This window comes from Vespa crabro, chromosome 6, assembly GCF_910589235.1.
Source record: "Vespa crabro chromosome 6, iyVesCrab1.2, whole genome shotgun sequence".
Classification (NCBI taxonomy): domain Eukaryota; kingdom Metazoa; phylum Arthropoda; class Insecta; order Hymenoptera; family Vespidae; genus Vespa; species Vespa crabro.
Genome location: NC_060960.1, coordinates 11,175,945 through 11,195,531, shown reverse-complemented (window position 1 = coordinate 11,195,531; position 19,587 = coordinate 11,175,945). Strand labels below are relative to the sequence as shown.

Below are 19,587 nucleotides of genomic sequence, written 5' to 3'. Positions count from 1 at the left end.
TTCGAACGACAGGAAGGAAAGCTCGTTTCTCGAACCTCCTCCTCCGCCCCTAACGTCGCTTAATCGATCGCCGGATTAAAACGTAGATATCTCGATCGATCGGCGAATCGAAATAATCAAATTACTCGTTCGGTGAATTTGCATTTATATGCGTTGAACGGCGATAAAGGTAACGTTAATCCAACGAGGGTAGTAAAGGAGGGTGAATGGTTCTTTAAACTCTTTGGCCGGATATTCGAACTCGTTGCTTTCGAATCCCCGATCGATTTCCCGTCCGACGAAACTCTAATATTCAATTCGCTATAAAGGAGAGAAAAGAAAGAGGTAATATTTGTTCCGAGAAGATAAGCCCGGTAAGATTCTCTTTTGGTTCAGAATATGGGCTGGTCCTAAGCGTTTTCCAACGATATGCGCCCGATTACCGAGAACAAGAACGGGGAGGAAGGGAGGGAGAGTTTCTTGTTTCCACCGCAAGATGCAACGAGCTTAGCCCGCAACCGATGATGAGGACGGCGCGGCATATTACACCGGATAACACCCTCCTCTTCCTCTCCTTGGTTCTTAAGTCTTCGAAGAGGAAACAACTCGACGGACGGTCTCTTATCTTTCTGCCTCGTATCCGCCGAGACTTTACGACGACGCACGCGCGAAATCGGTCGGATGTTTACGGCCGCGAACCGCTCTACTTTGATTGTTTCGCGTCTTTGCCTCTTTTTCTTCTCCTTTTTACATATTTCCTATTGCCTAAGGCTATACGAAAAATTTCTTTCGTACGAGAACCTACTACGGATCGGTCGTAAGAATACGCGTGGAAAAATTTCCATATATTTTGCATATACTTTAGTCGAGGAAAGAAAAAAAAGAAAAAAATCTTTAGAAGCGTTCGCACGCTCTCCAAGATCAAGGGCAATCTGAAAGCGATACTTGCGAGACATCGGGTTCATTCGAAAGAGGAGGAAGTAGGGCGGGACCGCAAGTCGATCAAACGATACGAGAGCAGAATATCTTCTAGCTTACGTGCCTTTTTTTACTACGATCAAAGGTATCCCCCCCCCACCTCATCACTTCATTCTCTCTCTTCTCGGATACGATCGAATTGCAAAAGACCGCAACTCGACGTGCCGAAAATCCTTACGAGAAAGATTCGCTAGTTGTTCTTCTCGTCGACTTTTGCGCTTCTCCAAACGGCTAAGAGGATAACTGTGGCTTAGAAAAAAGTTAATCGCTCTAGACATTTATATCTACTACGTTAAACATTTCTGATAACCATAATTCATATCTAATAAGAACGCCGTTTTACCGCTTTAGAAAGGTAATTTTGCCGCTTCGAGAAAAATACTAGCTGAAATATCCCGAGGTAACATCGTCGAATCGATACAAAGTTTCTTGTTCGATTTACGGCAGATCGTAATAATATTATAATAAGGCTCGAACGAACGCGTTAATTAACGCAGAAGACTAAATGAAATTAATTTCCTCTCGTAGTAGAAGGACGTCTGCGTAAAGAAAACATGAAGAAGAATCGGGGAAAGAAGAGGAGAGATCGAGAGACACCTCGTTCCCTTCGACTCGAAGAGAAGGTACCACCCTTGCCGCCCTTTTACCTACATCAAAACACGCCGACCGCCGTAATTTTCCGCTCGTACACACGATTAGCCGTTAATAATTCATGCTCGCGTACGTACTGTTACCGACTAATCGAATGCGAGGACGTCGATCGTCGGGCAACACGAGCGCTCGCTCAAAGTGCTCCGCCTTCGCGCGGGAGGAGGAAGAGATATGGAGGAGGAAAGGGGAGGGGAAGAGTGCACTTTCACGGCTGCTCTTGCGGGACATACGATCCTCGTAATAAATCCTACCCTTTGCTTTTCTTTGCCCATCCTCGTATATCTTTTTTTCTTTTAGCTCTCGTCTCCCTTCCCACCCCCCTCATCCATCATTTCTCTCTCTCTCTCTCTCTGATTTTTTCAAGTCGAACGATCGATCGCAATTATTTCGTTGTATTCTCAGGACGAATCAGAGTAATAACGTTATCGTAATCATATTTTTCACGATAGTACCTTTTTATTCTTTCTCGCTGCGTTCGATGATATCATCGATCCAAGAGGAACGCGTCTTGGTCGTAATACAATTGGAAGAAGCTCGAGGACGTTTCATTCGCGGAAACATCCTTGATCGTTACCAGCTCGTTTCGCAATAATTAATTCCAAATGTGCCATTAACGATCGCGATCTCGACAATGGCAATTATCTGCAGTCATCGAACGATCATTAAGAATGCGAACGGCTTCGATCTCGATGAAATTGATCATTCGATCGGAATCTGCGTAATTCAGTCGCGCGATATTACGTTGTTTGTAAAAGAGAGGGAGAGAGAAAACTCATCGGTGAAAATTTCCGTGGCGTTCGAGGTACTTTGGCTACCGCGATTCCAATTACTAGATACGACAAAAAAAGAAGAAAAAAAGAAAAAGAAAGGATAGGTTCTTCCTCTCGTTTCTCTTCCGTTTTTCCTGATCGTTAGCAATACGCCAAACGATCGTATTTTGCGGCTCGAAAACCAATAATCGAGCTTACGCCTCAGCGATTATCGGTCTGCGTGTCCTTTTTCCCTTCGTTTCTTTTCAAGCGTTTTAGTCTTTTCTCTATCCGTCAAATCGTCCGACGATTGGCATACTCTGCAATCTAGGATGTCGATTACAAGGCTCTCGAACAAGGAGTTCCTTGTTATTATAAATTCGCTCGGCTCGTTCCCCGCAAAAGTACAAATTCCGATTCTGGCACGCGGCTGCCAGGATAAATGGTAATGGGCTTGGTCGGTTGAATGGTCGGTACACCGTATAATAGCCTTCTGCTTCTTCTTCTTCTTCTTCTCTTCTCTCTTCTCTTCTTCTGTTTCTCTTGAATGCTTCTTCTTCTGCTTCTTACATCGGGTCGTTTCAATTCCACGGTTACGTACGTTACTTCCAGGTTCTTCGTAGGAAGTAGAACGATATAATAAAAAGATTTCCTCCTCCTCCCTCATCTTGTCCGTGCTCAACACCAACGACAACGACGAGAATCACTCCCCTCGCTTTTGGAAGAAATGCATCAAAGCGAGTTCGTCTTATTCGAACGATCGAGAGGAACTCCTTTTAAAGTCCTCGTTGAATCGAACGATGAGTGGAAATAACGTGAAAACTCGATCCGTTCCGAGTATACTTTTCGAAGAATGAACATCGGTAGAGGGGGCTTTCATTACAGACCCTCGTAAAATAACAACAACAACAACAGCAACAACAACAACAGCAACAACAACAACAACAACAACAACAACAACAACAACAACAACAACAACAACAACAACAATAATAATAATAATAATAATAATAATAATAATAATAATAATAATAATAATAATAATAATAATAATAATAATAGTAAGAATAATAATAATAATCGAGCGCGTGCGAGAGATCGTCTCGCAAAGGAGGCCCCGGTGCGATCTTACCTCGTAAAACGTTCCCGCGAGAAGAGGGAGCGTGTACGTATAATCCGGCACGATTTATCTGCCGAACGAGTTAGCGATCCGATACGCGAACATTGGCATAAACAGAGATTTATGTAACCTTACGGCGCGGTAGATTACGAAATACGACTTCGTGATCGAGCGACAAGTCCCGAAGAGTCTCTCTCCTTCTATCTTCATGTTCTCGACGATATATTTGTAAGTCAAAACTGCTGTCATTTTTTCAAATAGATTTTTAAGACGTCTCGTTAAACGTTTAAAACTATAAATCAACGTCGCATTATATTTGCGATCAAAAAGAAAATATTTAACACTAATTCTACGATATAGATTCGATGTAAGTAGCAGGTATATAAGATATATTGGGTGAAAGCGGACCTCCCAACCTCTTTGGTCGGGTTAATACGCTGGACGGATATTTTCTGTAAATGGTAACCGGAAGAAGGGAGACGAAGGCGAAATCTCTTTCTCTCTCTCTCTCTCTCTCTCTCTCTCTCCCCCCCCCTCAAAAGACAAGGTGTATCGGGGCCGAAGAGAAAAGTGAGATTCACGGTGCACAACGCCTGGAGATAAAAGAAAAAAGAAAAAAGGAAAAGAAAAAAAGAAGAGAGAGGCTCATTGTCTCGATGAGACCGTAAATACTTCAAAGGAGAAGGCAACATCGGCTACCTTTGGCCATCGCGTCCAGGAGGTCCTGTAACTCGTCCGAAAGGACGTTTCCCCAAGAGAAAAAGATCGAAGAATGCGAGCGATTCACGAAAACAGGAACCACCGAGTATTGGCGGGACGATATCTCAAAGGGGGTCAACGAACCGAACATTTCTATCTTTCCGATTTGCACTCGTTCGTTCCTTAATTCGATTCGCGATTGCTCTTTCGTAAAAGAAGGATTAATAAGTTTATTCGAGATGGAAGGACGGAAGGAGTTCGCTTGGAATCATCTTGACGGTCGATTAATCACGAGAAAATGAACGGATATTTAAGACTCTCCTCGATACCGAGATTTATTCGTAGATTTTACGGTGCAGATAAGTCCGCTCATTTTCCTATGATTAATGACAGCCGTCGTTGAGCATTCCACACGCCGAGCTTATCTCTCCTTCTCCCTTTCTTTCTCTTTCCACGTGGACGCGGATACGCTGGAAATAAAGTTATCATCCACCGTTTAAGATTTTTCCTCGATTACTACACAAAATTTGTTCGACCCCAAGGGTCGTCGTCATTCAGACGTTTATAATAAGCAAAATTTGCGATGATCGCAACCGATCGCGGCCTCGCTTTTTCGACCTTCTTCCTCGGCTCTTCTCTCTCCTCGGCTCTTCTCCTCCTCCACCGCTTCGTCTTCTTATTCTTCTTATTCTTGGAGGAGAGTGGTATATGACCCTCTTAATGAAGTCCGACAGACATTGCCGAGCGAATGCGCGCGAAGCCGCTGGAGCATGGTGCAAGCATCATCGTGTGGTGATTGTAAAGGACACCATGTAAGCAGGAACACCGTAACCGACTCGTTACCGACTCGTGCTATTCGATGCTAAGCGAGCTAACCTATGGAAATAATATGCCAGGAGTGTTCCGAGGGCAAGAGCTTTTTATCTATATTTTTCTTAGCTTTCGCTTAACGACACGAAATTATATCGATATGTTTATAGTAGCGAATATATGCTCGTAAATGCACGTTCGGTTCGTTTCCGATCCGACAGATATCCTACCATCCGAGAGAATAAACAGGAGTTTCTTTTAATCTGGTAAGAAACTAAGGACGGCTAGAAAAGCTCGTAACTCGTCGAATCGAATCGAATCGAATCGGATCGGATCGAATCGAATCGAATCGAATCGAATCGAATCGAGTAGAATCAAATCGAATCGAGTCGAATCGAATCGAATCGAATCGAAGCGAAGCGAAACGAAGAAAAGAGAAGCAAAGCGAAGAGAGGAAGAGGGCCGCCGCCTGACCGCTTGAACGAAGAAGCCGATCGTGGACATGGACAGCAGCTGGTGCCGTTGCTCGCTCCTCTAATTGCATCTAATTAGATTAGAAGTCCGCTACACTCGTTGTCCGGCACCGGGCGTTGATCGGAGGTAAGACCTGTGTTAATCAGGTCTTACCGGCCAGGTCGTTCTCGATCGATCCTCGAATTAGATTGCACCACGGACTGACTCCCCTCCCCCCGTGCCTTTAATGTATGTACGTCTATAGCCGATCCGTTGTATACATAGGTTTATGTACATGTATGAGGTAAGGGCGACTATCGATTGGCGTTAATTGAAAGGTCGAACGGGAAAGCCAATTACGCGAGATCTATCGTTCCCGACACTTTTCTCGCTCTGCACTGGCCAAAGAATCTCCCTAATTGTTCGAATCCCGTATATCACGTAGAAAATCCAAAAAGGAAAGGAACGAGATTTCCAAGGAGAATATTTTTCGAGCACGAGGACGATCGATAAAAATGTTAAATAGTTCGTTAAAAACTCAGGACTCATCGATCATCGGTCGACGAGTTAGCGAGGGCGTGTTAGCGACGACGAACGTGATTTTTCAAATATTTTCCACGCGCATTCCATCCTCGACGTATGCAAATCCCTGAACCCTTTTAATAGCCACGCTTCCAAGCGTTTCTCCAGTAACCGTCACGGCGTTTATCGATGCCGATACGCCGACGATTCACGACTTGACAAGCCACTTAACTCGAACTACTTATCCGGGATTCGCTGCGTCAACGAGCGAGACGAAGACGAACGGCGGAAGAAGCTGTCAATTTTGCTTGCTTGCTCTTTTCCAAAAATCCCACAATGATCTTAATGGTTTTTCATTTCTTTCGAGAGAACGTAACAAGGACAAAGTGCGTTAAAAGGATGAAAAGAAAAGTCGTCTGCTCTGGCTAGGTCGAGGCGGTTCCTTTCGCATCCTCGCGTGTTTCGCATTCAAATGCCTTCGCATGGCGTAATTTAGAACCCGTTTGGAGCCCACGGCGAGGCACCCTTTCACCCAGCTTCTCCTCCAAGATTTCGTGTAGCATCTGGTCGTGTAGCAGAGAGCGAGTGAGCGAGCGAGAGAGAGAAAGAGAGAGAAAGAGAAGAGCTGGTCCACAGCGATCAAATAAAGGCGAGAAATTACGGGCTGCTTTTGGAAAGGAAGACGACGCGCCACGGGCGAAAATCCTTCGTTTCTTATCGCCCTTGAACGCACCTCTCGTCCTTGACAACTTTTACGAATCCTACCAGAAGAGATATACGCGTTACTTTGTTAAATCAACGCGAGAAAGAAGATACCAAGAATAGTATTTACGTTAGAGGGGAGCTTCTCCAATGGCAAGTATGAAAGGATATACCTGTGGCAAAGGCAAAGATAGCAATGCGCTATCGGAGATACATACGTCTGGCATCGTTGGAAAGGTCGAGACAAGAGATCAATTTGCATGTCACTGATAGGAATCCACTCGACTTGGCGAACGTTCGTTCGGCAAACAACGTCGACGACGACGACGACGACGACGATAGGCATGAACCGGTATCGAGGAATGACGGAAGCGGCAAATAGTTAGAGACAAACGATACGATATCTCCGTACAAGACTGCGCCCAAACGGGTAATCGCTTCGAATAAGGAATAGTACCCAGTATTACAAGTCGATGTTTTGATACTACGCTCTAACGAGAAAGGAGAACTTCCTATGAGGTGACTCCTCGTGGTATGTGCCATGAAATATCTCCCCGAATAGACGAGGCTCTCTTGTCATTTACAACGGAGTAGGTAAGGTATACGTCTTAATAAATATTCTTCATCTTTCTCTCGGTCAAACATTTTACCTTGAAATTACATTTAAAGAGGTCTTATTAATCTACGACGATTATAATTAATAGGTGGTAGTGGGATAATCGTATTTATCTCAATCTACTTTTATCGGCAAAAAAAAAAAAAAGGAAAAAAATAATACTCGCGTGATTTCTATATCGTAGATGAAAAGAAAGAGACAAAGTTGCTCTCTATTATCTCGCACGGTAAGTGCTTGTCAATTTGGACAGCGATGAAGAGAACGAAGTAAAAGAAGAGGACGAAGCGAATGTCGTTGCCAAGGAACGACCTTCCTTGGAACTATTATTATTGATAATTGCGTCTGTATAACGCCTCGTCCTGAGAACGACCGATCCTCAGATCCCAACCTTCCTTCTTCTTCGTTCTCGGATCGAGCCACAAATGAACGAGGGGAACAATACGACAACAGGATGTCTGGAGGAAAATGATAAACAAAAACACAGAGTGGATAGAGGTCGACCAGTTCTGGCGGTGGGTCGACGAGTCGAGTAGAAAATTCGACAGAAGACACGCCTCGTTATATTTCAAGCGCGATTCCCTGCGAAGGATATACACACACACACACACACACACACCGCGAGATACTGCGAAAACAGCGTCGTTTTCGATTTTAATTAAAGTAAAAAGAGATCCAATTAGAAAATCAAAATTCCACGTCGTCTTATCGAAAAGAATATCTTCGAAAATGTTCAGCTTTGATTCTTTTTGTTAAATTCCGTTCAAAGTTGTGACTCGAGGGTCCCTCCATGAGACACGAGGAAGGAGCGACTCATAATTCATGTGTCGTCACGCCGTCTCGTTTACGCCGGTAATAAATTATCCAAGTGTGACTTACACGGGATTAAAATACTACAAATTACTACTACACGTTTTATCAATCCGTATTATCGTTTCTAACGAGCGCGTTTGTATTGTTATTAAAAGGATCGAAACATACTTGGTAAAATTAAATACTTTTTTCTTATTATTAATCATTGATAACGTAATTAAAAGGAACGCGTTAAAAAGCAGAAACGATTATTTGTGAAACGTGGCGGCGACGACGACGACGACGTCGTATAGCGCATAGGAAGACAATTAATTCGCCGTCGTGTTTCAACTGGTTCCCTTTAGATAGATTTCAGTGGACGAAAATTACCCAGACCGCCTAGGATGTCCATTATTCCCAGATAATTACATACTTCTCCCTGAGGAATTTTTGAAATGAGTTTCTGCCCTGCTCTCTCCGGGGATGTGCCTATCGGTTCCAAGTCACCGCTTCTTTTCGTCATTGGCGTCGATAAGTCTCTCCCTCTCTCTCTCTCTCTCTCTTACTCTCTCCCTCTTTTTCTCAACGGAATGCGTCGAGGAAAAATGCCTAAAGAATTTCGAGATGGAACGTACCTAAAAAGATTTCGTTGTAAGGTCTCTCCTTTGAATAGCGCTGCCTTTCTTAAAGCGTCGAATCGTCGTAAGAATACCGAAGGAACAGCGAACATTCCGCTACTAGCAGCGCTGCTAGCGCGGCTGCTATGGTGGCGAGAGATCGAGCTAAAGCTAACTGGACACGGGCGTTGCACGTAAGTAAACAGAGTCGTTGATCAGAGCTCTCGCATACTTACTTCTAAAGTAAGTACCTTTCTCGAAGTCTAAGCACCGAAGCGTGGTCCGATACAATGAATCTAAGCCGGTCATTAAACCGGTCGTTATAGCTCAAAACTGTTTCGTGCCGGCAGTCGTCTCGAAGCTCAATTTCAACGAGTCCACGGTGTGCCTCCTTCATCGCGTTCCATTAAATCGTAAAGGTGCAGCTTCCGTGTTCCGACTAACTGTTAACTACGACGACGACGACGACGACTATGCGAAAAGGACGAATGATCCGAGGAAGTAAAAGAGATAGAGAGATGCAAGAGAGGTACCATTAAACGTAACCAACAGCCCGTACCCCGTTTAGTCTAGTTTAAAGCGCTCCTTCGAAGTCTCCTTCGAAAAGATCTCCTTCGAGAGACTGATTGCAAGCGAGCAGGTTGAACAGAGCTGAGTAATGGAGGCATCCACATATCTTCGCTAACGGTAGAACTTTCTGTTATCTCGGAGTCACTTTGAGGTACAAGCAGCGGCGACGTCTTATCGCGCACTGTCACCAAAGACCGACGAAACGCCGGTCGTCTTTGTTCTTCCAGGAAAGCGACGCGACAAGGCCATTCCTCGTTCCGCAGTTTTCTCTTAACACGAGACGGACGACCGATTGTGACACGTTTTATTGCAAGCTAAGTACGATACGAGAGGAAGGTAATTGCGAGAGTCGACGATCAATTGGATTCAAAGATGAGATAGAAAGATTGGACGTGTTACAAGAACTCGAACGCCCAGGAAATCAAGGATCTCAACAGATTTCATCTCGGAATGAGCACAAGGTGCCAACCAAAGATGTGCGTGCACGCGAGCGAACGTACGTGCGTGTGTGTGAGAGAGAGAGAGAGACGACTGTGAGAAAAGGTGTCTCGAGGTGAACCTCTTTCGCACCACGCGAACAAGATCGTCCATTTCCTTTTTGCGACTTTCGTGCAACCTCGCGCGAGATGACGATTTCGAGCTTACCACGCCTCCAAGGACCTACTACTAGTAAGGGGACGAGCCAAGGTCGACGAATACAAAAGATACGCACCTTTTCGTATCACGAACTTTAAGGAATATCAGAAATATCGCGCGCGCGATAGAGATAACCGAAAGAAAGATTGTACTTATGGTGGCTGCGCGGATCTCCCTATGTCATCTTAGAAGGATAATAAGGGGGGGGGGGGAATGGCGTGTCTCATTATCCATACGCAGTCGTACTTATCTTCTTAATAAATCGAACGGACTTGAAAGAGATTAGAGACGGTTCGTGTCGGTTTTAGAAACGATAGGGCTTCTTCGTAGAGTTTGGATTATAGAATCGACCTCCAACCGGTTCAATGAAAAGATCTACATTGAATTAAGGAGCTTTGCCGAGAAATAGGAAGAATTTTTTCGAGGACATATTGTACGCGACGTTAAATCGGTACCGTTGACAATGCGTTTTCAAGTGAGCATTGACATCAGGAAGAGGAAACGTTATCGCGCATGGACGAACCGCTATCCTCCTCTTCCTCTTCCTCTTCCTCTTCCTCTTCCTCCTCCTCGTCGTCGTCGTCGTCTTCGTCGTCGTCGTCGAAGGTCCTCTCGACCAAGGTAGAGAGATATTACGAAGAGAGATCGTGGGGAGTCCGGGAAGCGCGAACCGGCCTGTCAGTCGAGCACAATTGACTTCGACCTTTGACGCTTCTACGTTCCGAGGAAGCCACTTGGCGGGGCAGCTTTTGATTCACTGCCTAGCTATAAAGTTAGAAGTCTGACAGTTCATGATACTTCAATGATAATACGTGACCGTCGGCTTCATCCATCTCGCTTTCTTTCTCTCTTTCTATACCGAGTACGAAAGGAGGAAGGGAATTCCATGAAAATGATTCTTTAATAGAAGGCGCCGGGGGAACGAACAAAATACCGTTTAACATTTTCTACGAGAAAAAGCAACGTAGCGGGGTTAAGTATTTTAGCTAGCAATTAATGAGATCGATGATCGCAGAAGCCAATTTAAGCATTTTCCAGGTCTACGACAACGGGGATCTTACGTAAGCCTTATAAAAGACTCGATGGCGTAAATAAAATATAAAAAGAAAGAACGATATTAATTCGTTCTCTTTAACGAACACGAACAACTGTGACCCGTGTCATCTTTCTCAGCGACAGTTGAGAATAGTCGGAGTGCGAATCCGTATCAGTACGATAAACGGATTTGTCAACGGTAAAGTGGATTTTCGAGTGAACACGAAAGGCGGTTGAGAGGGGCGACGGTGCCCTTAAAGGGATTCGATTCGTCTTAGCGTATCCACTTTGAATTATAAATCGAAGCGAGTACTTACGTGCTCGTCGACCGAATAAGTCAACTCTCCGTCGTCGTAAAGGACGAACCATCTTCTTTGCCATCTCTGAAACAGAAATAAAAAAGAAAAAATGTCGAGTGAAAGGTTAATAAAGATAGCCGCGTCAATCACCGTTTAAACTCTTACCGCGAAAACTCGACTCTCGCTTTTTCCTCTTTTTCTTCTCTAAGTATATAGCGGAGCTTCCACGAAATCGTAATTACGACTCTGAGCGAAAACTATTCTACGAGAAAGAGTAAAGAGTCCGTATACTTGTTCGAGTTCGCGGCAAGGAATCTCTAAGGTTTACCGACGCGCTAGCTGGGTAATTAGCACGAGGTAGCCGTTAATTAGAAACAAAGTCGGAGAAGAAAAGAAAGGTAGGAACGACGGCATGAGCCATCGCGGCAGGTCGTCACGATTTCCCTTTCAATGCCACCTGCGGTGAGGCTCCTACGATTCCTTTTTTAAACGTCTCTGCCTTGCATTTTCCAAATTTTATGATCCCTTGCAGAGAAAAAGAGAAAAAAGAAAAGAAGAAAAAAAAACGCGACCGCGCACAGCCATTAATTTATGACGAGGTAAAACGAGAGACTTTCCGACAATGATCATGCCGAGTCATCGCTCCTGGCACGAACTTTGACGAACGAGAAGATGCGAAGGACTCGACTTTGCGATTTTCTTTCTCTTTATCTTTTCATTATCTTTGCATTCATATCAAGGAGGAGGAGGAGGAGGAGGAGGAGGAGGAGGAGGAGGAGGAGGAGGAGGAGGAGACAACTTCCTCGTAGATACAATTCGTCGCTGGTCATCGTCGGTAGAGATACGTCGTCGTACGTTGTCGAATAGGCATCTAGGTACCGTTGCAAAATCGTCTGATGCAGAATAGAGAGAAAGAGAGAAGGAAGGGACGAAGAATAAGAAGAAGAAGAAGAAGAAGAAGAAGAAGAAGAAGAAGAAAGGAGAGACGTTCGGCCTACACAGAACGGCGGTATCTTTATCTGGTAATTATTCACCAGGCCTCGGTGAACTCGTACGAGGGGCCCTGGCACGTGCGTGGGAAGATCTTCTCTTCGCTGAAGGAAGAGGAAGAAGTGGAGAGGGAGGAAGAGAAGCAGAAGGAAGACGTAAAGGACGTAAAAGACGAAGAAGCGGGACATTTGGTTGGCGAACAATGCACCGCGAAAGAAAGAGAGGAAGAGAATTGAGACACGGTGTGTAGAAGAGAAAGCGCGGAACTTTGGACTCCGTAATCTCTTCTCCTCGTGTAACGTCTGCTGTAATTCTAGCTATACTTTTAGAGACATAACCCTCGTACATCTCTCTCTCTCTCTCTCTCTCTCTTTCTCGCAATGAGAGGAATCGATCGAGGCTTCTTTGTGTCGCGTGCCAAAAGATAATAAAGCGCAGACCCCGTTAGCGCGCTATCGTTGTACCACTTGGCCGCCATTTAGAATACGGATGAATCAGCCTGTCTTTTTAACGGTGGTCGGCAAAAAAAATGACAGGACAAATACTACTTGATAAACGTTATAAAGCGCGTATTTCCTATGATTAGATCGTATTCCTCGTCTTGAAGCAAAAGACTTTCGAGTCACGTCCGTCCCTCGATGCGCTCTAAGGAGTTCTTCTACCGAGAGAGAGTGAGAAGGATGGACCGTAGGATCGACGGATCGATCGATCGCGGTGCGCGCTTCGGAACGCTGACCTACCGCACCTTCTTCCGGGTATAGCGACGATCATTTTGCATCGCCCACGGATCAAGAAGTTTGTCTTACATATCGATGGTCATTCGGAACGCGCTTCCTGGATGAAAAAGAGATACGGGCGGATGGCAAAACGCTATATATCGTAGTATAATATTTCGTTAATTTTCATTTATTAAATTGCGACATAATAAACCTCTTATCAGCGAGCGAGAGAAATTTTCTTTAATAAAAGCAAAAACAAAAATAAAAGAAAAGAAATATCAATGTTGGAAGAATGCGTGTCGTTCCCGTGAGAAAGAGCGAAACGTTTCGTGACGTGGTAAAGAAACGTTCCCGATGTTAGCTTCGACTTCCTAGACGTCGATCGGATTATATCTTCTTCGGCTTCCTCTCTTTGGCTCACGACTCTCCCCGTCGTCTGAATCGAAGAGGAAGCGCCATCGTCGACGTCGTGCAGTTATGGCTTGGCGTGCTACGAAACAACTATACCATCGCCACGCTATGGTCTTCCCCTGCGGTAGGAAATGGGCGAGGTTGCTAAAGAGACCAATCTGACCTCAACGGTAACGTGACCTAATCCATTCCCAACCATGATCCTTTTCCTTCGATCCAGGACCCACAATTTGTGGATCTTGTTTCGTCAACCTGCATTCCTTCTTGTCCTACCTCCCCCCCCCAACGTTCTTTCTCTCTTTAGAACGATTCTTTCGAGCGAACTCAGAATTAAAAAAAGAAGAAAAATAAAAAGAAAGGAAAAAGGAGAAAAAGAGAAGGAAAAAAAAATTATATATATTAAGAGAAAATGTATACGGAAAGTAGTTTCGTCGGATGCACCGACTGCAAGCAATATAAAAGGCAATGCAGCGCGTAAAGTGAAAGTATCCTGATCTTTAAAGATGTTACGGAACATCGAGAGGAACGGGCAAACATCGATTCGGATGGTAAACGACTAATTGGCGCAAACCCGAGACGGTTCAAATTGAACGGCACCTCGCGAACGCGAACTTGGAACAACTTTTTTTTTTCATCGAAGCGTCACGTGCTACGCGCATTTTTCCATTTGCTATCGAGAGAAAAGTATATATGTATATACAAGTGGTTGCAACAACGAGAGAAATCAGTTTTATTATCGTTCTCTTATTAGACGCGCAACCGCCGCCGAGAATCTCCGACCTTATCAACGTCCTCGATGAGAACGTTGTAAAAGAGAAATCTTCCTTTCCGATGAAAGTAGAAATTTCTTTCGATGGCCAACCGTAGTCGGATTCCGCGTATCGCTCGTTGATTCGCTTTTCTTTCTTCTTCGAAACGAAGAAACAAAGTAAAACGATTTAATCGAAGGTACGATGAATTTTTATTGCTCCGTTATACGTCCTCATAGAGATCGAAGTCAAATAGCGTAATTAATTCTCCGTCTTGCGAAGAGCATAATTTCAAAGTTTCGCCCCGTTAGTCCTCGTACTCTCGGCAAGATAATTGCTCGTCCAGTCAATAATTAATACGACGAGATAGAGAGAGAGAGAGAGAGAGAGAGAGAGAGAGGGTGGAGGAGAAGAGAGATCATTAAAATAGGTATATTCGACGAATCCCGCTGCTTCGCTACGCGCCGCTGATGTTTTATCCGACCTTAGAGATTTTCTCTCGATTAATAAGTCATAAGAAAGGACATCGCGTGGAACGAATATATATTATGGCTGCCTAACCCTTTAGCAGAATTCGATCTTCGAAAAAGATTATTTTTAAATTAATCGAAACACGCGATCCACGATGCGCATATCTTATTTAGAATTTTCCTCTTGCAATTTTAACGGGCAATGATTTAGCGATAAATCCATAGAAAGTCCGGCTTTGTTAATTTCACCCGGCAGATAGTTCCTTTAGAGAGTGAACGTTAATAAATAAAATATTATTCCCCTCTCGCGGGGAGCAGCTAGTTCGTAACACCTCCTTAAAATGTAAATCGAAATTTCGCCGCCAAGCCGACTATCCACCCACGCGCTGTTGCTCGACTATCCCCTTCTAGTCCAGGTTAATAATTTATCCGCACCCGATACGTCAGATTTACGAGCGCATAAGCAAAGGCTCGATCGCGGGTTCGGGATAAAAATAAGAAAAAGGCGTGTCAATTTGTGACGTGCCATAAACATCGTAGTAGTCTCGTTGTAGAAACCGTTACGAGCAACGCGGCGCGTGATGATTACTCGTTGGAAGGAAAGAAGTGAGGGGCCGAAAGAGAGAACAAATGAAAAGTAAGACGAATCTCCGTGGCGACAAGACACGGGACGATTAAGTGAAATCGCGACGTCGAAAGTAGATCCGTCAGCTTTTTCGAGACACGATTATAAAGGAAGAGACCGGAAAATCCTCCTCTTTCGTCGTTTTCCAATGCGTTTTCCAATGCGTTTTCACCGGGCGATAAGAAAAAAAGGCACGGTCGATTCGTCTCCTTCGATTCGATTCGAGCCAGAAGAGGAGAAATAGAAAACCGCGTAGGCTACATCGAAAGGAGAAAAACTAAAACGAGTTCGTGTTCGGACAAGAGCTAGAAAGGTGATAATTGACGGCTGACTTTCTCGAGTAAGCCGTTCTTCTGTGCCTCCCTCCCTGTTGGCGCGAATAACTTAATCGAATGGTATCGTCCTTCGCGTATCATAATTCGTTGTGACAAACGAATTATGTCCACAAGGATGTCCGATAAATCCTTGGAACAATGCGACGTCTCTTTGTTCGGTGACATCGTTGCATCGTTCCTCCCGCCGCCGCGAGGACAATGAAAACGGAGGAGAAACGAAGAGAATAGAGGAAATAAAGGAAAAAGGGATCTATCTATAGTTCCTTCGCCTTTTTTTTTTTTTTTTTTTTTTTTTTTTTTTTTTTTTATTATACGGACAATTTTCATTAGCCGTCGAAGAGTATTTTACGATAATAGAAGGCAATTCTCGAGAGGTATCGTTATTTCGCGAGCGTGTACATTTAAAGTGGCCGATGTATCGACGCGGCTATGCGTGCGAGCACGCATTTATCTTGCTTCCGTTACGACTTGCTTCTTGTCGACAGCTTCCTCGTGCTAACTCGTATTACCCTCCATGTAGATCGTTTCTTCTATGATCTCTCTCTCTCTCTCTCTCTTTATTTTCCTTTGCCAACCATGACCAGGATCGCGCAAAAATCGCAGAGTCGAAGGAATAGCAATTAAAGGCGAGAATGCATTGAGAGAGAGAGAGATGCGAACATAGAAAATCGTTACGCGATCGACGAGTTCTACTGAGATGGATCTTCGTCGAGCAAAATAGCGAAATATTTAACCTCCGATGATCGATCTTGATCGGCGAAGAACGTGAATCGGAGGAACTCGTTCGATCGTGGCCGCTAAAGGATACATTAAAATTACGAAGCACGAGAAGTTAGTCCGAGGTTAAAGGACGCTCTCGATGATCCCGGACGTAAAAGCGCGAGGTGCCGCCTTTAAAGTCGCGCTTACGCAATGAATTATTGCAACGCTTAGTATCACGAAGCGCGATGTCGCCTAACGAGATGACCTTTCGACGTGAAAACATTAATGACTAGCGATCGCTAGATGAACGTACGACGTACATTCCCCTAGCTAAGAAGAGAAAGGACGAGAAAGAAGGGGAGCAGAACGAATAAGAAAAACGAGAAAAAAAAAAAGAAAAATAAATAGAAGAGATCGTTGTCGTAATAAGGCGACGCATAATATCGTTCGAACGCGTTGCTACGAAAAATAACGCTCCTTCGAAGAGAGCTCTCTCGTGTTCTCGGGAGGCGATTAATTGACCGGATCGCGATACTTGGCAGGCCTTTGCTCACGCGAATGCAAATCGAGCGTGGTCCACCGGCAGGTGGAAATTACGATCTTAAATGAGTGCCGAGAACGAGAGAGTTTCGAAAGAATCTAATCCATGCGTTCTAAGTGGCATTCGATCGGCTACTCTAATCTTCCCGGAATCCCCTAAGAAGGTATCTTTTCCGCTAATATAAGATCCAATGTAAAACCGGAAAGCTGAAATCCCAAGCGAAAGATCGGCAAGCGGCTCGCGATCTATTACGAGAGACGGCAAAAGAAGAAGAGGATTACGCAGCGAAGAGAATTCTAGCTCGTGATGGATGCGAGAAGATCGAAGGTCATTCCGCAGGATTGCTCGAAGAAGTGCGATGAATGGTGTCGGTATCGTAAAGCCCGTTTCGCGTGACTCCACGCGTGTACCCATCCGACAATACTGCACACACAACTCGCTACATCTCCACTCGACGTCGAAGACCGTATCCTTGTGTGAAAGAGTCCCACAGAAATACGAGATCCTCGCCGTAAGACGGATACAGCGACTTTGTTATGATCCCGCTCTCGTGTGATCTTTCTCGAGACTGCGCGCAAACGATCCCCTACCTCTTTGATAGGAAAAGATCTCATTGAAATGCCCCCACTTCCCTCCCTATTCATATTAGATCGACGCGTATTACGCAACGCAGATTTTTCTCCCTTTAATTCCATTACACGTAATGGCGATTGAACGATTTTCCAATCGGCATCGAATGCTAATCGAGTCATGCCGATTAACTTAATTAATTAATGATTAGAATTTTTTCTGTAGCTGTGAAAAAGAAAAAAAGAAAAAAAAAGAAAAAAAGAAAAAACCAGCGGAGAAACAAAGTTGGAACGTTTCGCAACGAAGTAACGCGAAGCGAGAAAGGAATGACGAGAAAGGAGGTGTAAGAGGAAGAGATCGAAGCAGCTTTATCTCCGAGATTTTCGCAAACGGCTACCTGACATTTCCTAGCGGCGAATGCGAAGAAGAAGCGGCAGCGCGGAGGCCTTACGGATCGCGGAATCGAAACACGTCGCACCTTTCACCGAACGGAGCAGCCGCAACGTCTTCTAGCCGTGCACTCGCAAAAGGTTACATTTACATGTGCCAACGAGCTCGTCGCCGACGTATCATTGTCTTCGAGGTTACTACCATCGGCACGTGCGCGGCTCGCGAACGACGACACTATCGACGACACTATCAACGACAAAGAAAGAGAAAGGAAGAGGAAAGAAAAAAAAAAAAAAAAAGAACATCGAAAGCCCTTTACGAGGGCAAAGCTACCGGCTCTAGCCAGCGAGAGGCCGTATACGCATCAACCATTCGTAGGATCTTTTAATAATTTCTCCGTGGTACTACGATCGGAATGAAACATATTTGATTAATAAGAGCACTCGGGATCCGAGAAGGTGGGAAAAAAATTTGATGGATCCGAAGAAGTGGAGCAAGACGAAAAAGAGAAGGAACTTGTGTTCGAGTTTGCGCCTCGTGGAATCGTGGAGAATAGCTGGCGTGGTAACATGCAAGAAGTCGTCAGGATCGTTCGATCGTACTTCCTTCTCCTCCTCCTTCTCCTCCTTCGTTCAGCAAGAAAGACGGAAGTGTCCCCGAGGTGGAACGCCCTGTAAGGGACGAAAGAAGAGCAGGGAGACGAAGGGAGAGCGAGACGCGATCCTTTTCTCTTTCCACGGAATAATACGATAGAAGCGAAAGAGAACGGAAAAAGAAACTTACGAGAAAGACCCTATCTACGACGACTTCTTCGTCATCGAGGATTGCATTAGCTATTAAATAAATAATATTGTATAAAATAGGAGGATAAAAGGGAGCCATGCGTTAAAATTACAACGACATAAAACGAATTTAAAGGACGTGAATTATTAAATTATTCAAAAACGTGGATTTTATTATTCGTAAGAGAGAAGGAAAGGGAAAAGAGGTTGGACTGGGAAGGGAAAAGGGAGGAAAGAGGGAGAGAGCGGACAGTGGCCAGAAGCGAAGGCAACGTGGCCGCCGAACATGCAAGGCAGTCGCTCGTCTCGGTTCGTCGACCTCGCGAGGAATGCAAGGCATAACCTACCGTAACACCACTACTACACCATCACCGCCGCCGCCGCCGCCGCCGCCGCCGCCACCACCACCACCACCGAGAGTCGCGCTCGCGCGCACGCGCGCGCGTCCGAGAAAGGGCGAGAGGAAAGGGGGAAAGAGAGAGAGAGAGAACCTTTCGTGCTACCGCAGAACCACCTGCGTAAGAGCCAAGAAACCCCCTTGAAATCGTCCTCCGAGAGTGTCCTTCTCTCCCACCTCCTCCTCCTCCTCCTCCTCCTCCTTCTTCTTCTTCTTCTTCTCTGCCGGTGGTGACTCACTCGCTCGGCTTCGCACGTGCGACGTCCACCGTCGTATTGCTTTTAATAGTATACGCAAGGATTAACCTTTTTCTCACCTCGAGTTTCAAAGTTAAACATTTAGTTCGCAATTTTCTATGAAATTCCAGAATGACATTATCCCACCTGGTGTCTTAGCATTTGCGTTAATCTGTCATTAGTCGTTAGGACGAGATCCGATGGCGCCTGACACGTATTTATCCTAACGGAAGAATCGCTAATAGTACCTACCTACCTCGTTACATCGGCACCGGTAATCGCGCTTCGCCGCGGACAGGTACAGTTATGCATATAAGACGAGTGTTCGCGTGTATCACGGCCCCGTGAATACGCGTTTTCAAACATTCGTGCCATCTTTCTCGACGATTGTTTCTTTGCTCTCTCGAATGCAAGTCTTTCGTCGGAATCATTAAAAAATTTCACT

The 19,587-nt window shown here is 44.9% G+C and overlaps 1 protein-coding gene across 11 annotated transcripts in view; it reads right to left on the bottom strand.

Moving 5' to 3' along the window:
* Positions 1–19,587, bottom strand: part of LOC124424988 (protein outspread) — a 63,538-nt gene that overhangs the window by 18,830 nt on the left and 25,121 nt on the right. For 10 of the 11 annotated variants that reach the window (XR_006942399.1, XR_006942400.1, XR_006942401.1 and 7 more), the window contains one exon: positions 11,244–11,309. The exons of the other annotated variant lie outside the window; for it this stretch is intronic. Coding sequence is in view for 6 of the 10 variants with exons in the window: in XM_046964690.1 (XP_046820646.1) it covers positions 11,244–11,309 (66 nt within the window). In the remaining 4 variants the exon portion in view is untranslated. The remainder of the gene's footprint in view (positions 1–11,243; positions 11,310–19,587) is intronic. 11 annotated transcript variants of the gene reach the window in all.